Raw genomic sequence first — 20,161 nt, forward strand, 5'->3', positions numbered from 1 at the left:
TATTCTTCATTATATTTGAGTCAGGGGAAATTAGATACTTTATTTCTTATTTTTAAAAAAGGCAATCAACATACCTTCACATTGTAGCCGATATGTTTTTTCCCCCTTCAGAATCTTTCTTTGTGGGACAGTGAGGTTTGGCAATTGAGTCAGCTGCAACCATGATGCAATTCACAGCTGGGCTCTGCCCCTGATGTAATAGCTCTGGCAGCCATCAACAGTCAAGCCTGCTCTCTTGTTAAACTCTTTCTGAGCTCAAGGAATGCAAGAGTCCAGGGAGAAGTGAAGAAAAGGGTGGGGAAAGAGCACTGCTGGAAGATGGAATGCGGGAGCCTTGAGTGTCTCCTGAAGGCAGCAACAGGCTGGTGTTTTTGCAGAGGAACACAATATGAGAGAGGTCTGAGACAGGTGCAACACACGTGTAGAAGGGGTGATCTGAATGTCATGCATGAAACGTTAATGTATTAGTGTGCAAATTGCTTTAAGAAAAAACAGATGATTTTTCCTATAAATAATACAGACCATTCACCCCCATACAGACCACATTTCCAGCATGACTAGTACATATGTGCTTTACAAAAATGAAAGGCTCCATATAATTAAGACCTCGCACAAAAGTTGTTTTAATCGAGTCTTAATTAGGATTTGAAGTAAATTAACAGCTCAGCAACACAACACTTTATTTCACGGTCCTCTTTGGTAATCTAATCTTTAATTACACTAGTATTTTAGTTACTAAGGAGCATAGTCTTCAGTATGTAGAAAAATTCCGATCGGGTCTAACTCGAACCAGTCTGCAATTCTTCAATTTCATGCCATAATACCTTCATTTTGCATGATTGAGCTGGTGTGTTCAAGGGTGTGCATGGCCCAGGTCTGATACTATGGGGCAGTTCATCACAGAGGTACAATAGTGTATGATTGGAGTCCTCTCAGGCCTGTCAGAGGGACTGCACTCACAAAAAATGGGAGGCATCCACTAAAGATGGTGGCCAAGGGACAGTGAACCACTGCACACATGTACAGAAGCAAACAAGCCGATAGTGTAAGTAGATACAGAGGGACGTCTGTGCCCACATCTGTTTGAATTGGGGAGCCCTCATTCCTCTAGTGAGACTGTGGTATATGTCTGCACTTCTTGCTAGGGGACGCCCACATGGCACTTCACGTACCATTATATCCTCAACGAAAATAAGATGTCCTTTCACTGTCTCTAACCCCTTGATGTTTCCTCCAGCTCTCTACTCTTAATTGTGAAGAAATTATATGCATGAATGAGGTTGTAGCCTATTGGATACCTCTGAGTGCTGCTGACAAAAGACAGAGGACACGTGTTGTACATTTTAATTAACGATCTAAACCACTAAAAGGTGTGCTTTGGAGATCAATCCAGAAAAGTATCTGCACTTCCTCAATCACGCTGCAGTTCTGGTGAAATAAAAGGAATTGGAAGTTGCACTAAGCCCATTGCAAGAAATGTGTTAAGCGAGAAAGAGGTGCTAACTAGGGGTGGGCGGAAAATCCGTTCCGCTCGCGGATTTTGCGGATTTTCGGGAAATCCGCAATCCGCGAGATTCGCGAATCTCCCGCAAAATCCGCAAATCCGCGAGCAGCGGATTTGGCTCGCACTGCTCGCACTGTTCGCGTGAGTTCGCGCCCCGCGAATAAGTGCGAATAAGTGCAAAATTGCAGAAATACGCTCTTAGCAAAACTGAAAGTAACTACTTACCAGGTTCAAAAGTTCAGGCTCATCATTAGTAGCCATTTTCTGTAGTGCTTCCTGAGGGGCCCCTCCAGAGTTCAGTTGCAGGTTGCAACTATTATGTGACCCTGCTCTGAACCTCAGAATAGTTACATATATGCCACAAAGGTCCTGAATTACAGCTAAGGGAGACAAGCAGGAGCCAGGCTGGAGGTTCAAATCCATTATTCAGCCCCTAATTCATTATTGTCAGTTGGGGCAGGGCAGGTGTTGTAACTAATTTTGCAACAATGAAAGCACTTAGCAAGTTCAAAAGATCACTAATCAGGAAGCACTAAGGAAGCAGGTGCCAGCTAAAAAAATATTCTGTGACACATTAATCAGCCCCAAATTAATTCAGGTCACTTGAGGCAGGGAAGGTGTGCTTGTTGCCACAATAATGTACACTGACTGGACAACCAGAGGGTGCTGTGATGAAACAGAGGGTGGCATGGGTGGGCCAGAGGGTGGCATGAGTAGTCAGAGAGTGGCAGTGGTGACAGAGAGTGGCAGTGATGAAGAAGAGTGTCCCAAACAGGCTGGACACGTAGAAACAACAAGTTCGCGAAACTTGCGACCCGACAGGTAAGTTCGCAATTTGCGACATTGTACAAAACCCTCGCGAACTGGCAGAAACCCGCGCAAACACAAAAAAAAAAAAAATCCGCAAATTCGCGGAAATTCGCGGATTTTGCGGATTGCGAATCCGCAAATCCGCAAAATTCGCGAACGCGAGATCCGCAATAGAGAGTGTGAAAACATGCTTTCTTCTATGAATTAAACCACTGAATTCCATGAGTTGTTGGGTCTCATATGTGACACGTAGTTTGAGAACATGCAGTTTTCTAATTATAACATGTTCACATATTTCTAACATTGCCCTGGGGGAAACACCCAGATGGAAACTAAAATAAAGGTGACTGGCTAAGCACTTTACAGCTCATAATGTACCTTCAATTTGCTATTTTCTATAAAAACCCTAAAAACCCTTCTGGTGCATTCATCTCTTGTACTTTGCAGCATGCCTCTCTTCTCACCTGTTTCTGGTGCTGCAGGAGCTCGGCAGTCTGGAGCTGTGGTCCATGGTCTGTGCCTTCTGAGGTGGAATGTTGAGTATAGTCCATCAGTGCAAACATAAGATCCTCCTCGTCATCTTCCAGGTCAGGGTTACCCTCTCTGAGCTCAGAAAGGATTCCACACTCTGGAATTAGGTCCAGCTGATCGATCTATGCAGAAAACAAGGAGATTATTTATTCGTTTTAATCAACTACTATGGTATTAATACAGATTTTTACATTAAACAAGTATCTCCTCCCCGCATGGTGACAGTGTGGATCGGACTGTGAATGGCCATTTAGAAGAAAATCACATTAAATTTGACAAGGGCTACAAAAAACATCACACACACAAACGATGTATTAAACATACATATTCAGGTCACAGTGCTTCATTAAAATTGAATCTTACAAGGTTCAAGGGGTTTATTTGCTGTAACTGTTGCGATGAGTTTTACAGTAAGTAGATATTTTTACAGATGCCATCATTACGAGCATACATTTTGGCACATCATATCTCAGAGATGTTCATGTATGTATAAAGAACAATATGGTATATTTCTTAAATATATTGTTGGTTTATACACATCTTATCTAAGTTTTGTTTAACTGATATTGTAGGGATATTGATACATCTTCATGATTAGTTAATATTGTATTGTATTAGTTTAAAATTTGGGCTATTTGACAAATTTAAATTATTAATTTAATGCTTATCATATTAAATAATTTCTGTGTATTTTCTAAATTCAACATGCAATGCGCTCCACCACGCATGTTTCACTAGTATAAAGGACATCGTCATATTCCTATTGAGCAGTCAGTGTATAAAGTGGGTAAATGAAGAAAATGAGGATAAATAGGAGACATCATGTCATTTGTGTGGTGGGAGGCAATGTTTCTAAATGTATTGATTGATAAGTAAATAAATGGTGAAGAGAACAGATCATGTTATTATTATGGCAGTTCTTATTACACTGACTCATTCAAAGGTTGCCCTGCTATTGGAAAGGATTGTAAGAGTTTCAGTAGAAAAGATCACTTTTGCAGACTTCATAAAGAAATTGACAGAGGAAGAGTGTCCCAAATTAAAATACATGACTTTGGGTGTTAGGAGTGAAAACAGTGCTAGTGACGATGATGGCTCAGGTCATAATTAAGAAAAAATATTAGCTAAAGTATTGGATGACATTGTGAAGGAAGTACAAGAAACTAATATGTGTGCTGTTTAATTTGAATACATTGTGTTTTTTTTTTGTATATCTTTTATGATGCAATTGCAACGAAATAAAGATCATTGAAAAAAAAAAAAAATTTGAATACACATTTATTAACTTCAAGGAATCATTGGACATTGAAGTGTGTGAGGATCTGCATGGATAAAAGTACATGCAGCTTACAATGAAGTACGTGTTAAAGGATTGAGAGAACAGTGTAGATTAGTCAATATTTAAACCCCATGATAACCATGACAGGCTCTTTTGATTGAAAACCTTGATCTTAGTCAAATGATTGTAAATTACTTCCTCAACGAATTTTCCAATGGTTTGGGAAAACTGCAAGGATTTTAGCAGAAAATTATTTTTAAGTCTGATGCAATTCACACAAAAAACAAATTGAGAAGTGTTCCTAGAATGGTAAGAAACGAGTTGCAGGACATGTTGGAGAATATGGTTGCTAAATATCAACTGAAAGGGTTTCCCCAATTGCTCTCACACAAATGTGTGCATGTTGGGCCCTAAGACTCTAAATGATAGTATTATAGTTCATATCCATGATTGGCTGAGTTGCTGTATTCGTTTTTTCTTTGGACTTGAATTTTGCTCATCATAAAGTACACCTTGCACAAGGGTGCAAACATCTCACCACTCTTATAACACTCTTTATATTATGTTGCTTCAAACCTTTTGTATTGTCTTCTGTCTCATCCATTTTCCATAGGGACAAGTTCCATACTTTCAAAGACTTGGACTTTTCTGAATCGATCTTCTAAGATAACATCTTAGTCTTCACTGTAAATTAAGATAATCGTATTGAGATTCTCAAAGGGTTGTGTTTGTTTGGGAAATGCCTAAAACTTCATAACGAAATATTTACTGTGTAAAAAGGAGGCTAACTATGTGAAACACTCATTTGCCAAATGGGGCATTATTTCTAAATGGAACACTGTTGAGGCTGTTAAGGATACTCCTGCTACTGACTTGAAGGAAAAACTATTATGCTTTTTTTTGGGTTTGTGTGAATAATATAGCAAATTTGCAGAAAACAATGCAGAATGAATTAAACCATTAAAATAATTGTTTCCCAAATATCAACTTTTCTTGTTAGCAAAAACATTTGGATTCTGTTAAAGAAGCCAATGTCAATGCCCCAGTTAAAACATTTCTTCAAAGTCAAAACTTGAGTGGAACAGAAAACAAGCATACTGTATTAGAGAAGGAATTTGTGGCATGTGCATGGGCCATCAACCATTTATAGAGTACATTTCTGTTATGAACTGATCAAAAGCCTTTGCTTAATATTATATCTCCTGGAGAATGGCAATCTTCCACAGATTTGCTCACTCGTGTTCATTTAAAATGCCAGAATTTCTCTAAAAAGTCTCTTTTAAATTACATTTGTTTTGTGGCAGGGAGTAAAATTATAATCTGTGATGGTTTCATCTACCTATAGAAGAGTCACACTCCTCCAATATTTATGACAACAATATTGACCAGATTTCTTTCCTATAGGAGATTTTGTAGCAAAGCGTATGGGGTCCCAAGGATGGTCTTTCTATAAATCTTTACAAGATCAATTACTTCCTTTTAGCCATGTGTCTGATAAATGGCATGGAAAGTATTAGGCTAATATCAAGGCTATCTTTTCTTGCTTCCACCTCATGCCCCTTTTTTGCACCACTCTATGCTTTCTGTATCCTTCTATCAATCTTAGAGGTTCTTTCTCACCCGGTCTTTCTCTCTTTGTCACTGTTTTGCTATCTTTGTCTGACTAATTCCCCCTCCCTTTTTTGCTTCTTAGTCTCTTGCTTTGGGTTAAAGTCCGATGATGATAAATAAGTTCCTGTTCCTAAACAAAAGAGTGCCAGTGCCCTCTGTAAAAGCTTTTTGAGCTTTTATATTTTTGTGCATCTTCAACAATGTGCAGAATGTGGTTCTACCCTCGATTTTACAAGAATATACTGAGCTATAGCTATTGCACTTGAAACCAATTTCCAATGACATGTAGAGGATTGCCTTCTTGATTCCTATTAATTAGGTCTCAATTAGGGCCTGGTAGCCATGTTTTTTTAAAATTAAAGCTCCCTCCTGCATATTTCACTGTTTATTATTTCTGCAGCACACAGTCAAGCAGAAGCATGCTTGTTTATTTCCATAAGCTTTGTTCTTGCTGTTCTCGATTAAATCTTTCTAGCATAGTCACAATAATGTAACTTTCTTCAAGGATCTTCTGCTAGCTCACTGTGCTCTATTCATTCACAATAAATAGCTGTTAATGTAACTAGTTTGTCCTTTCATCGCCAAGTGACATAGCGTAGAGTGGGCATGATCAATATTCATATAGTGGGACCTTAATTTTTGCAGGGTTCCCCACGCACACACCTCCACCCACAAGCATTGCACCTAGGCCTGATTGGAAAATTGTGTCGTTCAGCAACATGGCAGAAAATAAACTTAATGAACAAGAGAAGGGCACTAGTGGAAATGGTCACACACTGCCAAATGAGTCCAGTTCAAAAACATGAATAGAAAATCTTTAAGGATAATAAAAATAGACCATTGTGGCTATAATGTGTGCATGCTTCCATTCTGCAAAACGTGCTATTGGCATCAAACTGTGAACAAAAGATGCACCCAACCTTGTGATGTGTATTGTGTTAAGGGGCCTCGTGGAGAGTGCACCTGAGCAGATACTGTGATAAGTATGGTAATGTAACACTGTTGGGCTGAGATCCTCTGCTTACCAAAAGTAGCCAGTACAGATTTATTAGCCTCCTCTATAAAGAAAAATGATGACACCACTCTGTTGAAGCAGTGGCAGTTACATTTGTCTCTCAACTCCACTTCTCCATTCTCTGGTGAAGCAGCATGTGGCCCAATGCTCTTTGCATTACCCTCCTCCCAATGTAGGCAGCAGTCTGTTCAAGGGGCAGCTGCAATTTAAACTAAATTGTCACATGGATGTTTATTAAGTCTCAATGTTATGATTGTTCACAATCCAATTAGAGTTCTGACCTATGTCCATGACAAAATGTTTTCATTGCACTATAATGGACCCTTCAACGCTACAGGAATTGTAAACAAAGGAGCCATCTTCGTTTTCACCCCATAGCTTCCCTAGATATTTCCCCCTAATGAACTGGTGTATCTTGTCCAGTAGTGTAGTTGGATACAAAAATTAATTTAGTGAGAACACCCGCCACTTGAGGCACCGCAGTTCAAGTTTTGTGGTCCTTTCATGCTTTTCACCAATAGCACAGTAGCGTGTGAAAATATTTATATATATGAACAATTCTATTTAAAAGCATGGACTAACTTGAATTCTGAATTCAGGCAGCACAATGGCAAACTTCTACAAAAGTGGATGGGGTAGAATTTCTCTAGAAACACAAAAACAACAATGAAAGCAGAAGGAGAATATTGTGGGTGGCAGCTATCATGCATCATGAATATCTATGGGGTCAAACGATGCTCTCCCTCTGTTGTAACATGAGATCAGGAAAGAAAACAAACCCTTCGACTTCTTCCCAATATTCATTCAAACAAGGAATCGCAACTGTTGTAAAAAAAAAACTAATAGCAGAGATTTTTTGTTTTTAATTCTAACAACTTGTGTGCAATGTTCTAATCCCGGATGAAAACTCCTAGGGCTTTTTAGGGATCAAAACATTATCCCAGCTGAAATTTCAGCTGACTAATTCACTGCTTGACTTTCATTGTAGCAACCAAACCAGACCCCTAAATATAAACCCCACTTGTGCCTCTCTATCTTAAATTCATCAGTAATCTGATCTCCGTGTAGAGTGCAGCTGCTGACTGCATCTAATCCCTCGGCGTGGGCTCCTTGTGCTAACATCTAATTAAAGCTAATGATATTAGTACTGCTTTCTATAATGACTTGTGTTCCTTTCCCTTATCTGTTTAATCAGCACCCTAACATATCAGGCTCTGAAAAGTAGTAATTTAATAAATGCTAGCTTCAGTACTGGGTTTCTAGATGTGTGTCAAATATCCCAATTTTCAACTGATTCAAACCAAGTAGGCTCACACGTATATTTACAGATTTTTAAGACAGGACACCCTTGTTAGCTGGTTTTCTTTTGTACTTTGCTGCTTTCCCCCTACATTCTAACAGTGCACCAATGCATTACCACCTTTTAAAATGTCACTCTGCTCTCTTCTCTGGCCAGTGCAAGCTTTCTTTCAGTAACCCACACCAATGTGGGCGCTTCCAGGTCTTGCACCACCCACCCGTGAACCTCAAATCATGGTGTTGGATGAAAGGCACTGGATGTGAGCGGTCTCTGATCCCATCTCTGAATTCCAGATGTGTTCCTTGCCCTGGTCCTCCTGCCCTTCTTCCACGAACCTGCCTCATGTATCGAATATCCTATACCTCTGCCCATGACCCACACCTGACCAGTGCCTCTGGACCTGTTTCAATCTTTTTGGCAAGTGATTTCCAATTGAGACAACCACCAGTTCTGTGGGTGTTCTTCTCCATTTCCATTGTGGATACAGATTTGCTTCTGATATTGTCAGGATTAAATATCTCAGTTTTTAGGGTTGGAATGGGCATTGAAACATTTGTGGATACCCACAAACTCAAAGGTTTGTGGCTGCTCATCCTTTTTGCAAGGCATTCCCACTGTGGAACTGATCCTCATCCCTCTGAGCAGACAAGATGCCATATACCAATATTGCAGTGTGGTTTACTAGTAATTCAATATTTTTGTGGTTTGAATTGCAATACTGCTATTAGTGCTATTAGTGAATCATGCCATTCTTCACCTCTTGTTTTGTGAAACAGTCCCCATAATTATTGATCTATATACACATGGCCTGAATTCAAACGGTTTCTGAATTTAAGACATACCAGAAAAAGTTAAACATTCTGCACACAACATCTAGTACTATCCTTAAAGAAATAGTCTATGTGCCGTAATACTAGTTATGAGCACATAAGATGCACCAAGTTTGCTGATTTTTCTGCAGTCTTCAGTGACAAACAGAGTATTTTCAGAGGCATGATCGATGAAATTGAGGAAAATATCCACTTTACCGTTGCCACAGTTTTCTTCTAAACGTTCAATTAAGATAGTCAAGTGTTTAAGTGGAGTAGGAAGTGGGAAAACGACATGGAACACCTTAATTTTTGCACGACATATGGGTGGTGGGAAGACTTCATTTAAAGAAAGTTTTCCATTAGAAGAAAAAATGAAAACCACTTTTTAGTGATATTTTACAAATGTACTAACTCCCCCAGGCAGATTTTCCACGGCACACAAACTTTGCACATGTAAGAAATTTGTGAAAAGCTTACAGTTCCATTGTGAGCACCTCAGGGCTTTTCAAGAAGTCTTACATTTCTACTTTCCACTATTTAGTTAAGTTTGAACATGCAGAGATTTACATATTTTTGGGATTCATGCCAAGAATGTCCCCTACAACTAAAGACCTATAATAAATCAAAATAAATATATATGCAGCTATACAATGTGTATTAGGATTTTAATCCAACTAGGGAAAACCATAGACACCAAAATCTCTTCAAAAGAAGCTTCTAATACATAAAGCAGTTTTGTAATATCAGCGAGTTGCAAATAGATAAAGCTCACTACCTTAAACTTCATAATATGATTAAAGGCTTCTCTAACCTGTGGACTCTTCGATCCTTAATAACATCAATGTTAGACTGGTAGACTCACTTTAGATCTGACCCATACATAAACACTTTCAACCTCATACCACCCAAACAAATGTCAAAGCCCCCCACACCACCCAGCAAAGGTCCATATTTTTAAAAAAGTTCCAGGAAACAGCTTACTAATTGGATGAAAACTCAGTATACTTCAGTTCTAGGATCTGGCCCTCAGATCAAAACTCCCGGTTCCCAGCTCATCTAAAAATGTGTATTTTATAGATTTCTAATGACTAAAACATCTTTTTCGCCTTTGAAAATAAACACTATACTAACAATACCTTGTTTTAAACTCAGGTCACTAAGAAACGGGGTCTTTTGAAAGCTCTTTTATAACTAAAAACAGGTCATTATATTTATGTATGAAAAATGCTTCCTTAGAAAAAATACAATAACCAGAAAAGAAGAAACATCAACAATAATAATTACACTAAGTGTAACACTGTTGTAGTAATTACCTAACTTATAAGTAAATCTATTACAATGCTGTTAAGAACAATACAGAGGCATGCAATTAAAGTTATCATTCAAACATAGCGTTTGAATGAATTACATTTATTTTCAAATGAGAATTAAGAGAAAAGAAAATGAATGCAAAAAGGAAGGAAAAAGACAGAAGAAATACCGAAGATATAAAAGATGAGATTTTAAAAATAAATAGAGCCCTAGTAGAAGAAAAAGAGAGATCTTTCATTAAATGTCAGCAATCTTTGCAATAATATAAACATTGCGCAAAAAATAAGAGCTAGATGAACCATATACTTTAAGAATCGTGGAGGCTGCAAAATGACATTTGCATAAGAAGATGGAACGTGAAGACAAGGCAAATATGTAGTGAATGGTAGCCAAAGTAAATCTTTCTGAATTAAATTCTGAGTTTACATAGCGCTTGCTCTGTCAAGTCTATGATTGTGGTAAATTATGTTCAACCATCTAGAAAAAGAACATTGTGGCATCCTTCTAGCTTGAAGCAATTATTTGTATGGCAATAGCACAAAGCAAATGAGCAAATTTATCAACATAAATTTATTTTTCCAGATCGCTGAAGAACTACCTAAAAAAGGTACAATAAATCAAATTGAAAGGAGATAGGACATCTTTGTGAAATTATATCCCAAACGTGAAACCAAAAAGTGTGAACTGGTGGACAATAGAATTTTCAGAGCCACAAGCCTAATGTTTATCATTTGCATCATTAGTGCATTTATGGAGAGCAGCAGGGGTAAAAAAATCACCTTTTATAGAAGTAGTACATTGTTTGAGTGGTGCTAGCTGAGAATAATGTATTATGGATGTTATACCATGTAGCACTCCTGGGCTGATATGAAAACACACAGTTTAAATATTGTTCCTATAGTGTCTCTATGTTGGTTTTAGGGCGTGATGTAAGGAAATTATACAGGTGTTTATAAATGTAAAAGGCTGTGTAGAGGTTGGAGAAACCAAGAACATTGGGAGAAGTACTAGGGATAGGAGTATTAGAAGAATGAAGTGTAGATTTATGTTGATAAATAGTTTGCTTTAGCAACTCAAATTTAGACTGATAATTGGAATATATACTCTATTTAATTTGAAGTTCAGTAAAAAAGAAGTCATTCGAGGATAGTAATTGAAGCCCATAGAGGATTCCCCCAGCAATCTAGCTCCCCGAGATAATTGATCAATGGGATAGTTTAATATGTTTATTCTGCCAGAGTCTAAAAATGCTGCAATGGTGAAAAGGATTTGGCAATAATAAGTTTGATTAAAACAACTGAATTAGGGAGAGCACAAGAGGAGAAATGTTTGGGTTGTTGCGATATGAAGACCGCCTGTTGAATAGATTGCCGATTCTTCCAGATGAAGCTAAACCATGAAGGGAGCACTACCTTCTGATAGCAGAGGCCACATTTCTTTCAAAGCAGAATAATATTTGGAATAGCAAGGAAAGTTCACGCCACCGAATCCTTAGGTTTCTTTAATTCTGAGAGTGATGTACATACCTGTTTTTTTATTCCATAAAAATGTGAAGAGAAAACTGTTTATGGTTTTAAAAAATCTACTGAGGGAGTTTGACTTGGAGGATTGAAAGATAAAAATTGATGATTGGGAGCATAATTATCTGAACAGTGTCCAATCTGCCCAACCAAGAGAGAAATAAGGGTGACCATTGCTCAGACAAGGTACATATTTTGTTCTGAAAAGCAACTGAAATTGATATTAATTGTATTCTTTACAGAAGTGGAATAGTGAATCCCTAAACATTTGTTGTCTTTGGAATTTCATGTAAATCCAGAATCTCCAAACTTCTATTTAAAACAATATTTATTTAGTGGCATGATTTCTGACTTATCAATATTTAATTTATATCCAGAAACTCCGGCATAATCTTTTATGTAACTTAAAGAAAGCTGGAATGGAGGTGGTGGGTTCCGAATCACAATAAAATATCATCAGCATTTGCAGTAAATTTAACTAATAGGTCTGTAATTTGTTCCTGGTAGTACTTGCTGGACACACCAACGAGTTTACAATAACTGATGAAATAAGAATGATCAATGTCAATATTTGATAATACTTGCAGTGAAAAGTATGAAGTATGTGAAAACTAAAAATACAACCTCACAGGGTAAGTTGAAGCTGACTTGATTCTTCACCTTAAATTCTGCTAGTTCTAGTGGAATCTGTTCTCAGTATTTAAAAGCCAAATTACATTCAATGTCATATGGGCAAACATTCATGCATACTCCTATTCAGAAGTTATTATTTAATTCTCACCAACATATTTGATATTCAATGCACCTGCTTTATTTAATCACTCCCCAATTCCCTTTCAGAATGTTATTGCTTTTAGAGTCAATTGGGCACTTTTCTTAAGTCTCATTATTGTTCTACAAATCTGGTCTGCTAATGTTATTTTTTTGTGCTCATATGTCCAATTGGCCACGACTCAATAACCAGGCTTCAATAATAAAAACCTGTTTAACAGTCATTATCTGATCAATTTAACAGTCAATGCCTCCTTTAAAGCTTGCACACAAGTAGATGCATCATACTCCATCAAATCTTTAAAGGAGTGAGTTTGTTTGTGATTCATGTTTTTTCTTTAATCATTTGATCAACATTCACGGCAAACCTGATTGGATGACATCACCAGGACCTATAGACTGTAGGTAGAACAGTGGCAGTAAGCAAAGAAATATGTCCAAAGCAGGCAGTAGCTGTGTTCCAACAGGCATTGATGCATAAGGCACAGAGCCCTTCCTACCCACCATAAACAAATAATATCATGCTCATGACAAATAATATCATGCTCATGCTAAGGTCAGTCTTATTTTGTATGTATATATGAGGCATCTACGTAGCCGGAACCTAGCTAAAATGCAGCAGAATGTTGTACAGCGTCAAAAGCAAAGGTATGGCTAGCATATGATAACGCGGTGGCTGGTTTGAGTACTGTGTCTGCACCATGATGACCTTTAACTAAGCGAGTCTTCAGCTTTTTTCGAAATTGGAGCAGGGAGGAGGAAGTTGTGATAGATATAAGGGTTATTGTTCCAGATCATTCCCTATATAGAGGTCTGTTACCCTGTGACAATAAGAAAATGTCACCTTCAACCTCCATTAGAATATAACAACATACAAATGGCTGGTGCAGATAGTAAAGTTTTATAAGCTTGAAGGGTTTTAATGCATCACGGACACAATATCGTGCTAAACAATATCATTGACAAAAATATTGTGTCAAAATAATTACCACAATATCGTGATCCTATACTTATACTGGTAAGTACAAAAATATCGGACTAGAAATATATATATATATTATTTTAAATCTTTTTATTTAACAAACACAAAATTAAATAATAAGCATCAGGCGATAATATTCACTTAAACATTACCAACCATCACAATGGATACGTTAGATTTCTGTAGTATCATGGAGATTTTAACGCCCCAACATCAGGTTGCACAGTCGGAGGGACGGAAATGTCTCCTCCATAGCTATTAAATGCACCCCAGATTCTCCCCCACTTTCCAGGGCGACGCCTAGCCACATATACCGATCTCTCCCTAAACATACTCCAATCCAGATCTTCCATCCATTACTAAGCTGCGGCGCCTGAGCAGCACCCCATAACTGCACAATGTTGCGCTTGACAATCATACATGCCAGTGTCACCCATTGTTTCCCATGCGTTGTGAGGTCCGAGGGCTCCCAAACATTCAATATACAATGTCGAGCCTCTGTCTGTATCTCTATCCCCAAAAACCTCTCAGAATTCTTCATGTTTCTTCGCCCAATAAAGCTGTATCTCTGAGCAGTGCTACAGTATATGCATAAATGTTCCAGTCTCTCCACATCCTCTCCTGCACCTGTCAAACCCATTTGTACCAATCGAGGCCCCGTCAGATAGGACAGATGTAAAATCTTCAATTGCACTAGCCTTAATCTCATCTGGACGGCCACTGTTTTACGGGATGACACCGCCTCCCTCCAATCTTCATCATCAATGACTAAGCCGTCTGCACTCCATTGCTCTCTGAGTGTCGCTAGTGGATCCTCCATATGATTTATCAATTTTCTGTAAATCAGTGAGATAGTTTTGGTGGGGAGGTGTCCATCCAGCACTCGATCCTCTAGCGGAGAAGCCTCGGGAGGCGTAGTGCCCCGGGGAATATTTACTCAGCAAGGCATGCCTCATCTGCAGATACCTATATCTCACGTTCTCACTTAGCTGATAGCTATTTTACAAGGTCTCAAACGAGAGGATCCCGTCTTTCCCCCACACATCTTTCACTCTCGAAATCCCGATGAGGTCCCATCGGTCAAAGCCCCTTGTTTTCCACAGTTTACCTAAGGCCTCAGAGCTCCAAAGAGGAGTGGCCTGTGTAATCTTCCCATCCCATTTAAGATGTCGGTTGACCGCATGCCACACCCAAACTGCGTGCGCCACCGGTCCAATGAGGGAGATCCTACCACGTTTATCGTAAAGAGCTCTCATATAATCACGTCCGGGCATTTGGGCCCGATCCATGGCATACCCGGGGTCCAAGGGTGACCCATAGACCGCATGATTAATCGTCGTCAGTTGGGAGGCCCAGTAGTATTTACGGAGATCAGGTAAACCAATTCCCCCATCATACCAAGGAAGTATGAGTTTGGAAAAAGCAATACGTGGTCTTCCCCCCCAGAGAGCCGCCTCTGAAGAGACTCTACATCCCTGAAGTACGAGGGAGGCACCGGATCCATAGCATTTTGAACCGGGGCAGCGCCATCATTTTAACACCTTCAGCGCGGCGCGAATTCTCGCGCTGTGCTGAAGATTCTAATGAGCTCAACCGATGTTCATGACAGAACCGTTCCGTCATGAACATCGAAGGGGTTAAATAGAGTAGCGCGTCCCAACAGGGAATGCGGCAATTCTTTCCATCTCTCCACATCCTGGTGAAGCGAGTCAACGGAGGCCGCAGATTAGTATCGTATTGCAGCTTCGGGTCCATGGTAACAAAGATTCCTAGATATCTAAAGCCCGTTTTTTCTATCCGGAGGGGATAGTAGCTCGGGATTTCTGGTGGGTCCCCACTGATCACAAATAGGACAGACTTATTCCAATTAATGGCAAAACCCGAGTGTCTCCCGAATATGGCCAAGACAGCAAGAAAATTAATCAGTGAAACCCGGGGATTGGAAAGATAAAGCAGGATATCATCCGCATATAGCAATATTTTGTCCTCCCATTCTGGCGTCCATCGTAGTCCTCTAATCGTTCTGTCCAACCGGCGAGACATGTTCAGTTGCATTCTGACATTTCCCTATGGGAGCATGAATCACGGCCGTAAACCGGTGCTCCCATAGTGAAATGGGAGGTGGTGTTAATCCCTGCACACCCCCCCCCCCCCACGGCTCCAAACCGGAGGATGTGGAGGCAAGGGGTCCATGCTAGGTGTACCCAAACTCACTCTCCGACAGGCTTCTCATGTTGGAAAAACAGACATGGAAAGCCTGCCTGAGACGGAGTATCATAATCCCAAGGGTGGAAAGGCCACCCTTTAGGATTATGTGATGTGACAGGGTTTTTATAAAGCGCTGGTTGCACTCCAAGGAGCATCTTTGCGCTATAGAAGAGATTTAAGAACCCTGGTAGTTATGGAGAGATAGGGGTATCTAGACTAGGTTTTTACATTGCTGTTCGGAGAGAATGAAGATCCAAGGTTTTGAGGGCCTTTCTGAAAATTGCTTCTGTGGGGATTTGACGGAGATGAGAGGGAAGGAGGTTCCAGGCCTTGGAGCCTAGTACCGCCAGGGATTTTCCTCCTTTCGTCTTAAGTCTAAATTTTGGAATGGTGAGAAGATTAGCCCCTTGAGACCTGAGGCATCGCGTGGGGCTGTAGTGCTTGAACATTTTCATTATGTAGTTGGGTCCATTTCCATTGAAAGCCCTGAAAGTGATCAGTAGAATTTTAAAGAGCACCCTTTTGTAGATGGGCAGCCAGTGAAGGATGTTCATTGCTGCTGTGGCCGAGGTTCTCTTTTTCCATCCTAACACTAGTCTGGCTGCAGCATGTTGTACAGTTTGTAATTTGTGGCAGACTTCTCTGTTTGTCCCTGCATAAAGACTATTACAATAGTCGATGCGGGAGGTAATGAGGGCTACAGCGACCGTTTTCCTTGCGGAAATGGGAATTAGGTCGAAAAATTTCCTGAGCCCTTTAATAATTCCGAAGCAGGTCCCTGCTACGGCAGTAGCTTGTTGTTTGAAGCTCAGGGAGGGGTCAAATCTGAGCCCTAGGTTAAGGACTGAGGAGGACTAGGGGGGGCAATGGCGTCCTCAGGCCACCAGGATGTGGGGTTGAAGGTATTTCCTTTGCCGAAAGGTAGAATTTCAGTTTTCCCAGTATTGCACTTGAGATGATTTAGGTTCATCCATTTAAACGTGGCGGTAAGGCAGTTTTGGAGCTTTGTTTCGGCTTCACGGGTGTCATTCTCCAACACCAGAATGAGCTGCGTGTCGTCAGCGTATGCAATGGTATCTATGCCGAAGGATGAAATGGAGGATGATAAGTGGAGCCATATATATAATAAAGAGTGTGGGGCTCAGGCAGGAGCCTTGGGGGACTCCAGAGCCTACTAACTTTTCTTCTGACCTGTACTGTCCTAAGACCACCACTTGTCTCCTATTTGCAAGGAAGCTTTTTATCCAGCTCAGTGCAGTTTCGGCAATTCCTGCCGCGGCTAGATGGTCCAACAGAATGGTATGGGACACCGTGTCAAAGGCCGCGGACAGGTCTAACAGGATCAGGACTGCTTTCTTTCCCTAATCTAGTGCTGCACGGACGGTTTCAGAGGAGAAGATTAGGGCTGATTCTGTTGAATGCTGAGCTCTGAAGCCAGCTTGGTTGGGATGCCAGATGTTATTGGCTTCCAAGAAAGCAGTGAGTTGTTTATTGACAGCTTTCTCAGTAAGTTTGCAAAAAGCTGGAAGTAGGGAAATGGGACGAAGATGGGCCGTCCTCAGACTTGCCTATGGGCTCCTTGAACTTGTCAGAAGCCAGCCGTCCACCAGAATTCTAACGCGGCCGTCGGAAATTAAACTGAGAAGGCTTTCCATGCCACATTGTAATCAGCCCAGTAGTGTGAAAATAAAAATATATGACATTTTTATATTTTAAAGGTATTACTATGAATATATATATATATATATATATATATATATATATATATATATAAAAATATTTCACAGTATTACATTTTTACATTTATTAGTATGAATGGATATATATTACTACTGGCGGTCGCCAGTAGGTAGATATAGTTAGGGCCTATTTTCTATAGGAAATCCACAACATTCTATTTGGAATAACTTTGGCGCCGGTTGACGAATCTTCGCAAAATTTTCAAACTTGGTGGGGCGCTCCGGCCCGCTCCTATCCTGAAAGTCTTGGGGTGATTCGTGAAGCGGGGGCTGAGAAAAAAGGGGGGTCCCAAAACATGTTTTCCCCATGCAATTTTCCATAGGTACCAATCTTCGCGACTACAGCCTGAACTGCATTACACCAAATTTGGCAAAGTTGTAGTCCTTGGTTCAGACACGTGCCTTTTGCTTATTTGGTGTAAATCCGTTTAGTAGTTTTTGAGAAAATGACATTTAAAAGTACATATATATCTATGGCCTCGGAGGATCCGCGGACCCTCCCGTGCACGAGCTGTATTCTAATTGGCTGTCAACACTCCAAATAAGGAAGTGTTGGAAACCGAGGCACAGGAAACCTATAAAAAAACACAAAATAAGCGAAAAGGGAGTAGGGTAGAAACCCCCTAGGCCTGTTCAGGGGGTCCCAAAAGGACCCCCAAGGCCCCCCAAATTCTATTTTTAAATTTTTGTTTTTCAATCGGCAAAATCCATGCAGGATGTGCGGATCTTGCTGATAAAAAAAAATAAAGTGTGGGCTCCCGCACTTTGATGATAATTAGCCCCTGGGGGGCATAATGAAAAAAGTGTGGGGGGGCCCAATCCCCCGCACTCTGCCCCGGGGACCGCCACCCCCGGGGCTTTATCATAATATACGCGGGGCTCAAGGTCCCCCGCAGCCCCGGGGACCGCCACCCCACAGGGCTTCTTTAAATTGGGAGGGAGAGCTCTCAGGCCCCCCCAGCCCCAGGGACCGCCATACCTCGGGCTTCTAAAAATTTGGTGTGGGGAGGCTCTCAGGCCTCCCCCTGCCCCGGGGACCGCCACCCTGGGGCTTCTTAAAATTAGTTGGGGGGCTCTCAGGCCCCCTCGGACCTGGGGACTGCCACCCCCGGGGCTTAGAAAAATGAATGGCGGGGGGCTCACGCCCCCCGTGGCTCCGGGGACCGCCAGCCCCCAGGGCTTTATTTTTTTTAAATATACCCTGTTAGTGAGGGGGGCTCAAGACCCTCCACACGACCCAGGGACCTCCACCTCCCCGGGGCACTAAATATTCATATTGGGGGGTCCTTGAAGGACCCCCAGCCCCGGGGACCACCACCCCCAGGGCTTTGTAAATTGTGGGAAGGAGGGCCCCATCCCCCAGGGGACCTCAGGACTGAAGAGGAATTCCCCATTTCAAAACGCACCACAGGGTGTGTTTGCACACATGTCACCTCAGGCCCCACCCCCTTCCTTTACCATTGTGCAAACACGCCCTGTGGCTAGTTTTAAGTTGTGGAATTAATTCCTCTTCAATCCTGAGGGTCCCTGGGGGCCAACTATTCCACCAGGTACCTACAGTATGCGCCAGGGAGCTGCGTTGCAGAGAGGTATTCATAGGCCATTCCCCTTTTTACACCTCTCTGCAATGCAGCTCTGTGGCGCCTACTGGAGGTACCTGGTGGGCTAGTTGGAACCTAGGGACCCTCAGGATTCAATAGGACTTAATCTCCCAAATTAAATTGGACACAGGGCGCGTTTAGACAGTGGTGAAGGGAAGGGATGGTGTAGGAAAGTGGCTCTATATAAAGTGGACCAAAGTAAAATCAGCCAAACTACGAATTCCGATTTACTCACCTGTTATCAGGAGAGACCTCAGTGCTGCATCTTTGAGCCCAGTACTGATCCTGAAAAGTAATTCTAACCATACTTACCAGAAACTTGAATTTCCTTCCATAGGATATCATTGCCTGCTTTTTGCTGAAAAAGTTTGTGTCGATTTTTTAAACTTACAAATATTCCTCTAAAATCAGCCGAACTACGAATTCCGATTTACTCACCTGTTATCAGGAGAGACCTCAGAGTTGCATCTTTCAGCTCACTACTGTCCCTGAAAAGTAATTTTAACCGTACTTGCCAGTATCTTGAATTTCCTTCCATAGGATACCATTGCCTGCTATATAAATTAAAAAAATATAAAATAAAAATAAAAAATATTACAATTTCAATATTTTTTAAAACATTTTTTTTCAATTTGTATTAAAAATATGTAATGTCATTTAAAAAATAAAAGATCTAAAAATAAATACTTTAAAACAATGTAGTAAATCAGTATAAAATAAATATAACAATTAATACATTTAAAAATTATCAGTTACAAAACCTTTGAAATTCACTGAAAAAACCATAGGTTTCAGCCACGTTATAGAGTGCTTTCTAAATTGGCAACTTGTGGAACTCAATGTATTACGGCCTGCCAGGTCGGGGATAGCACCTTTGCAGTTATAATATGCAAATGCAGTGACATTCTGCGTGAGTGACGCCTTGGAGCTACAAGTGGCGCTTTGAGTTTGGGACAATCTTTTGATGTTTGTGCAAGCAATGCTACCAAAAGGAAAATATGTACTTTATATTTTACAGGTTCTGTGTCCGGAACCACTTGGGATTAAAATATGACTCCAACTCCCGTGATTCTTTGCTTCAGGCCCAGCTGGGCAGGAGATTAATTAGAGGGAACTTGTTAGTTGGAGTTTTTCACAGAACGAACTTTGTTTTACATGCTGCCTCTG

The 20,161-nt window shown here is 40.6% G+C and overlaps 1 protein-coding gene across 5 annotated transcripts in view; it reads right to left on the minus strand.

Annotated features, from left to right (window-relative positions):
• The window catches only part of MTCL1 (microtubule crosslinking factor 1), a 511,680-nt gene that overhangs the window by 117,698 nt on the left and 373,821 nt on the right, over nucleotides 1-20,161 (minus strand). For all 5 annotated transcript variants that reach the window (XM_086964952.1, XM_086964953.1, XM_086964951.1 and 2 more), the window contains one exon: nucleotides 2,779-2,967. In XM_086964952.1, coding sequence (XP_086821078.1) covers nucleotides 2,779-2,967 — 189 coding nt within the window. The remainder of the gene's footprint in view (nucleotides 1-2,778; nucleotides 2,968-20,161) is intronic.

The sequence above is a fragment of the Lissotriton vulgaris genome, chromosome 4_1, assembly GCF_964263255.1.
Source record: "Lissotriton vulgaris chromosome 4_1, aLisVul1.2, whole genome shotgun sequence".
In the NCBI taxonomy this organism is placed as follows: Eukaryota; Metazoa; Chordata; class Amphibia; order Caudata; family Salamandridae; genus Lissotriton; species Lissotriton vulgaris.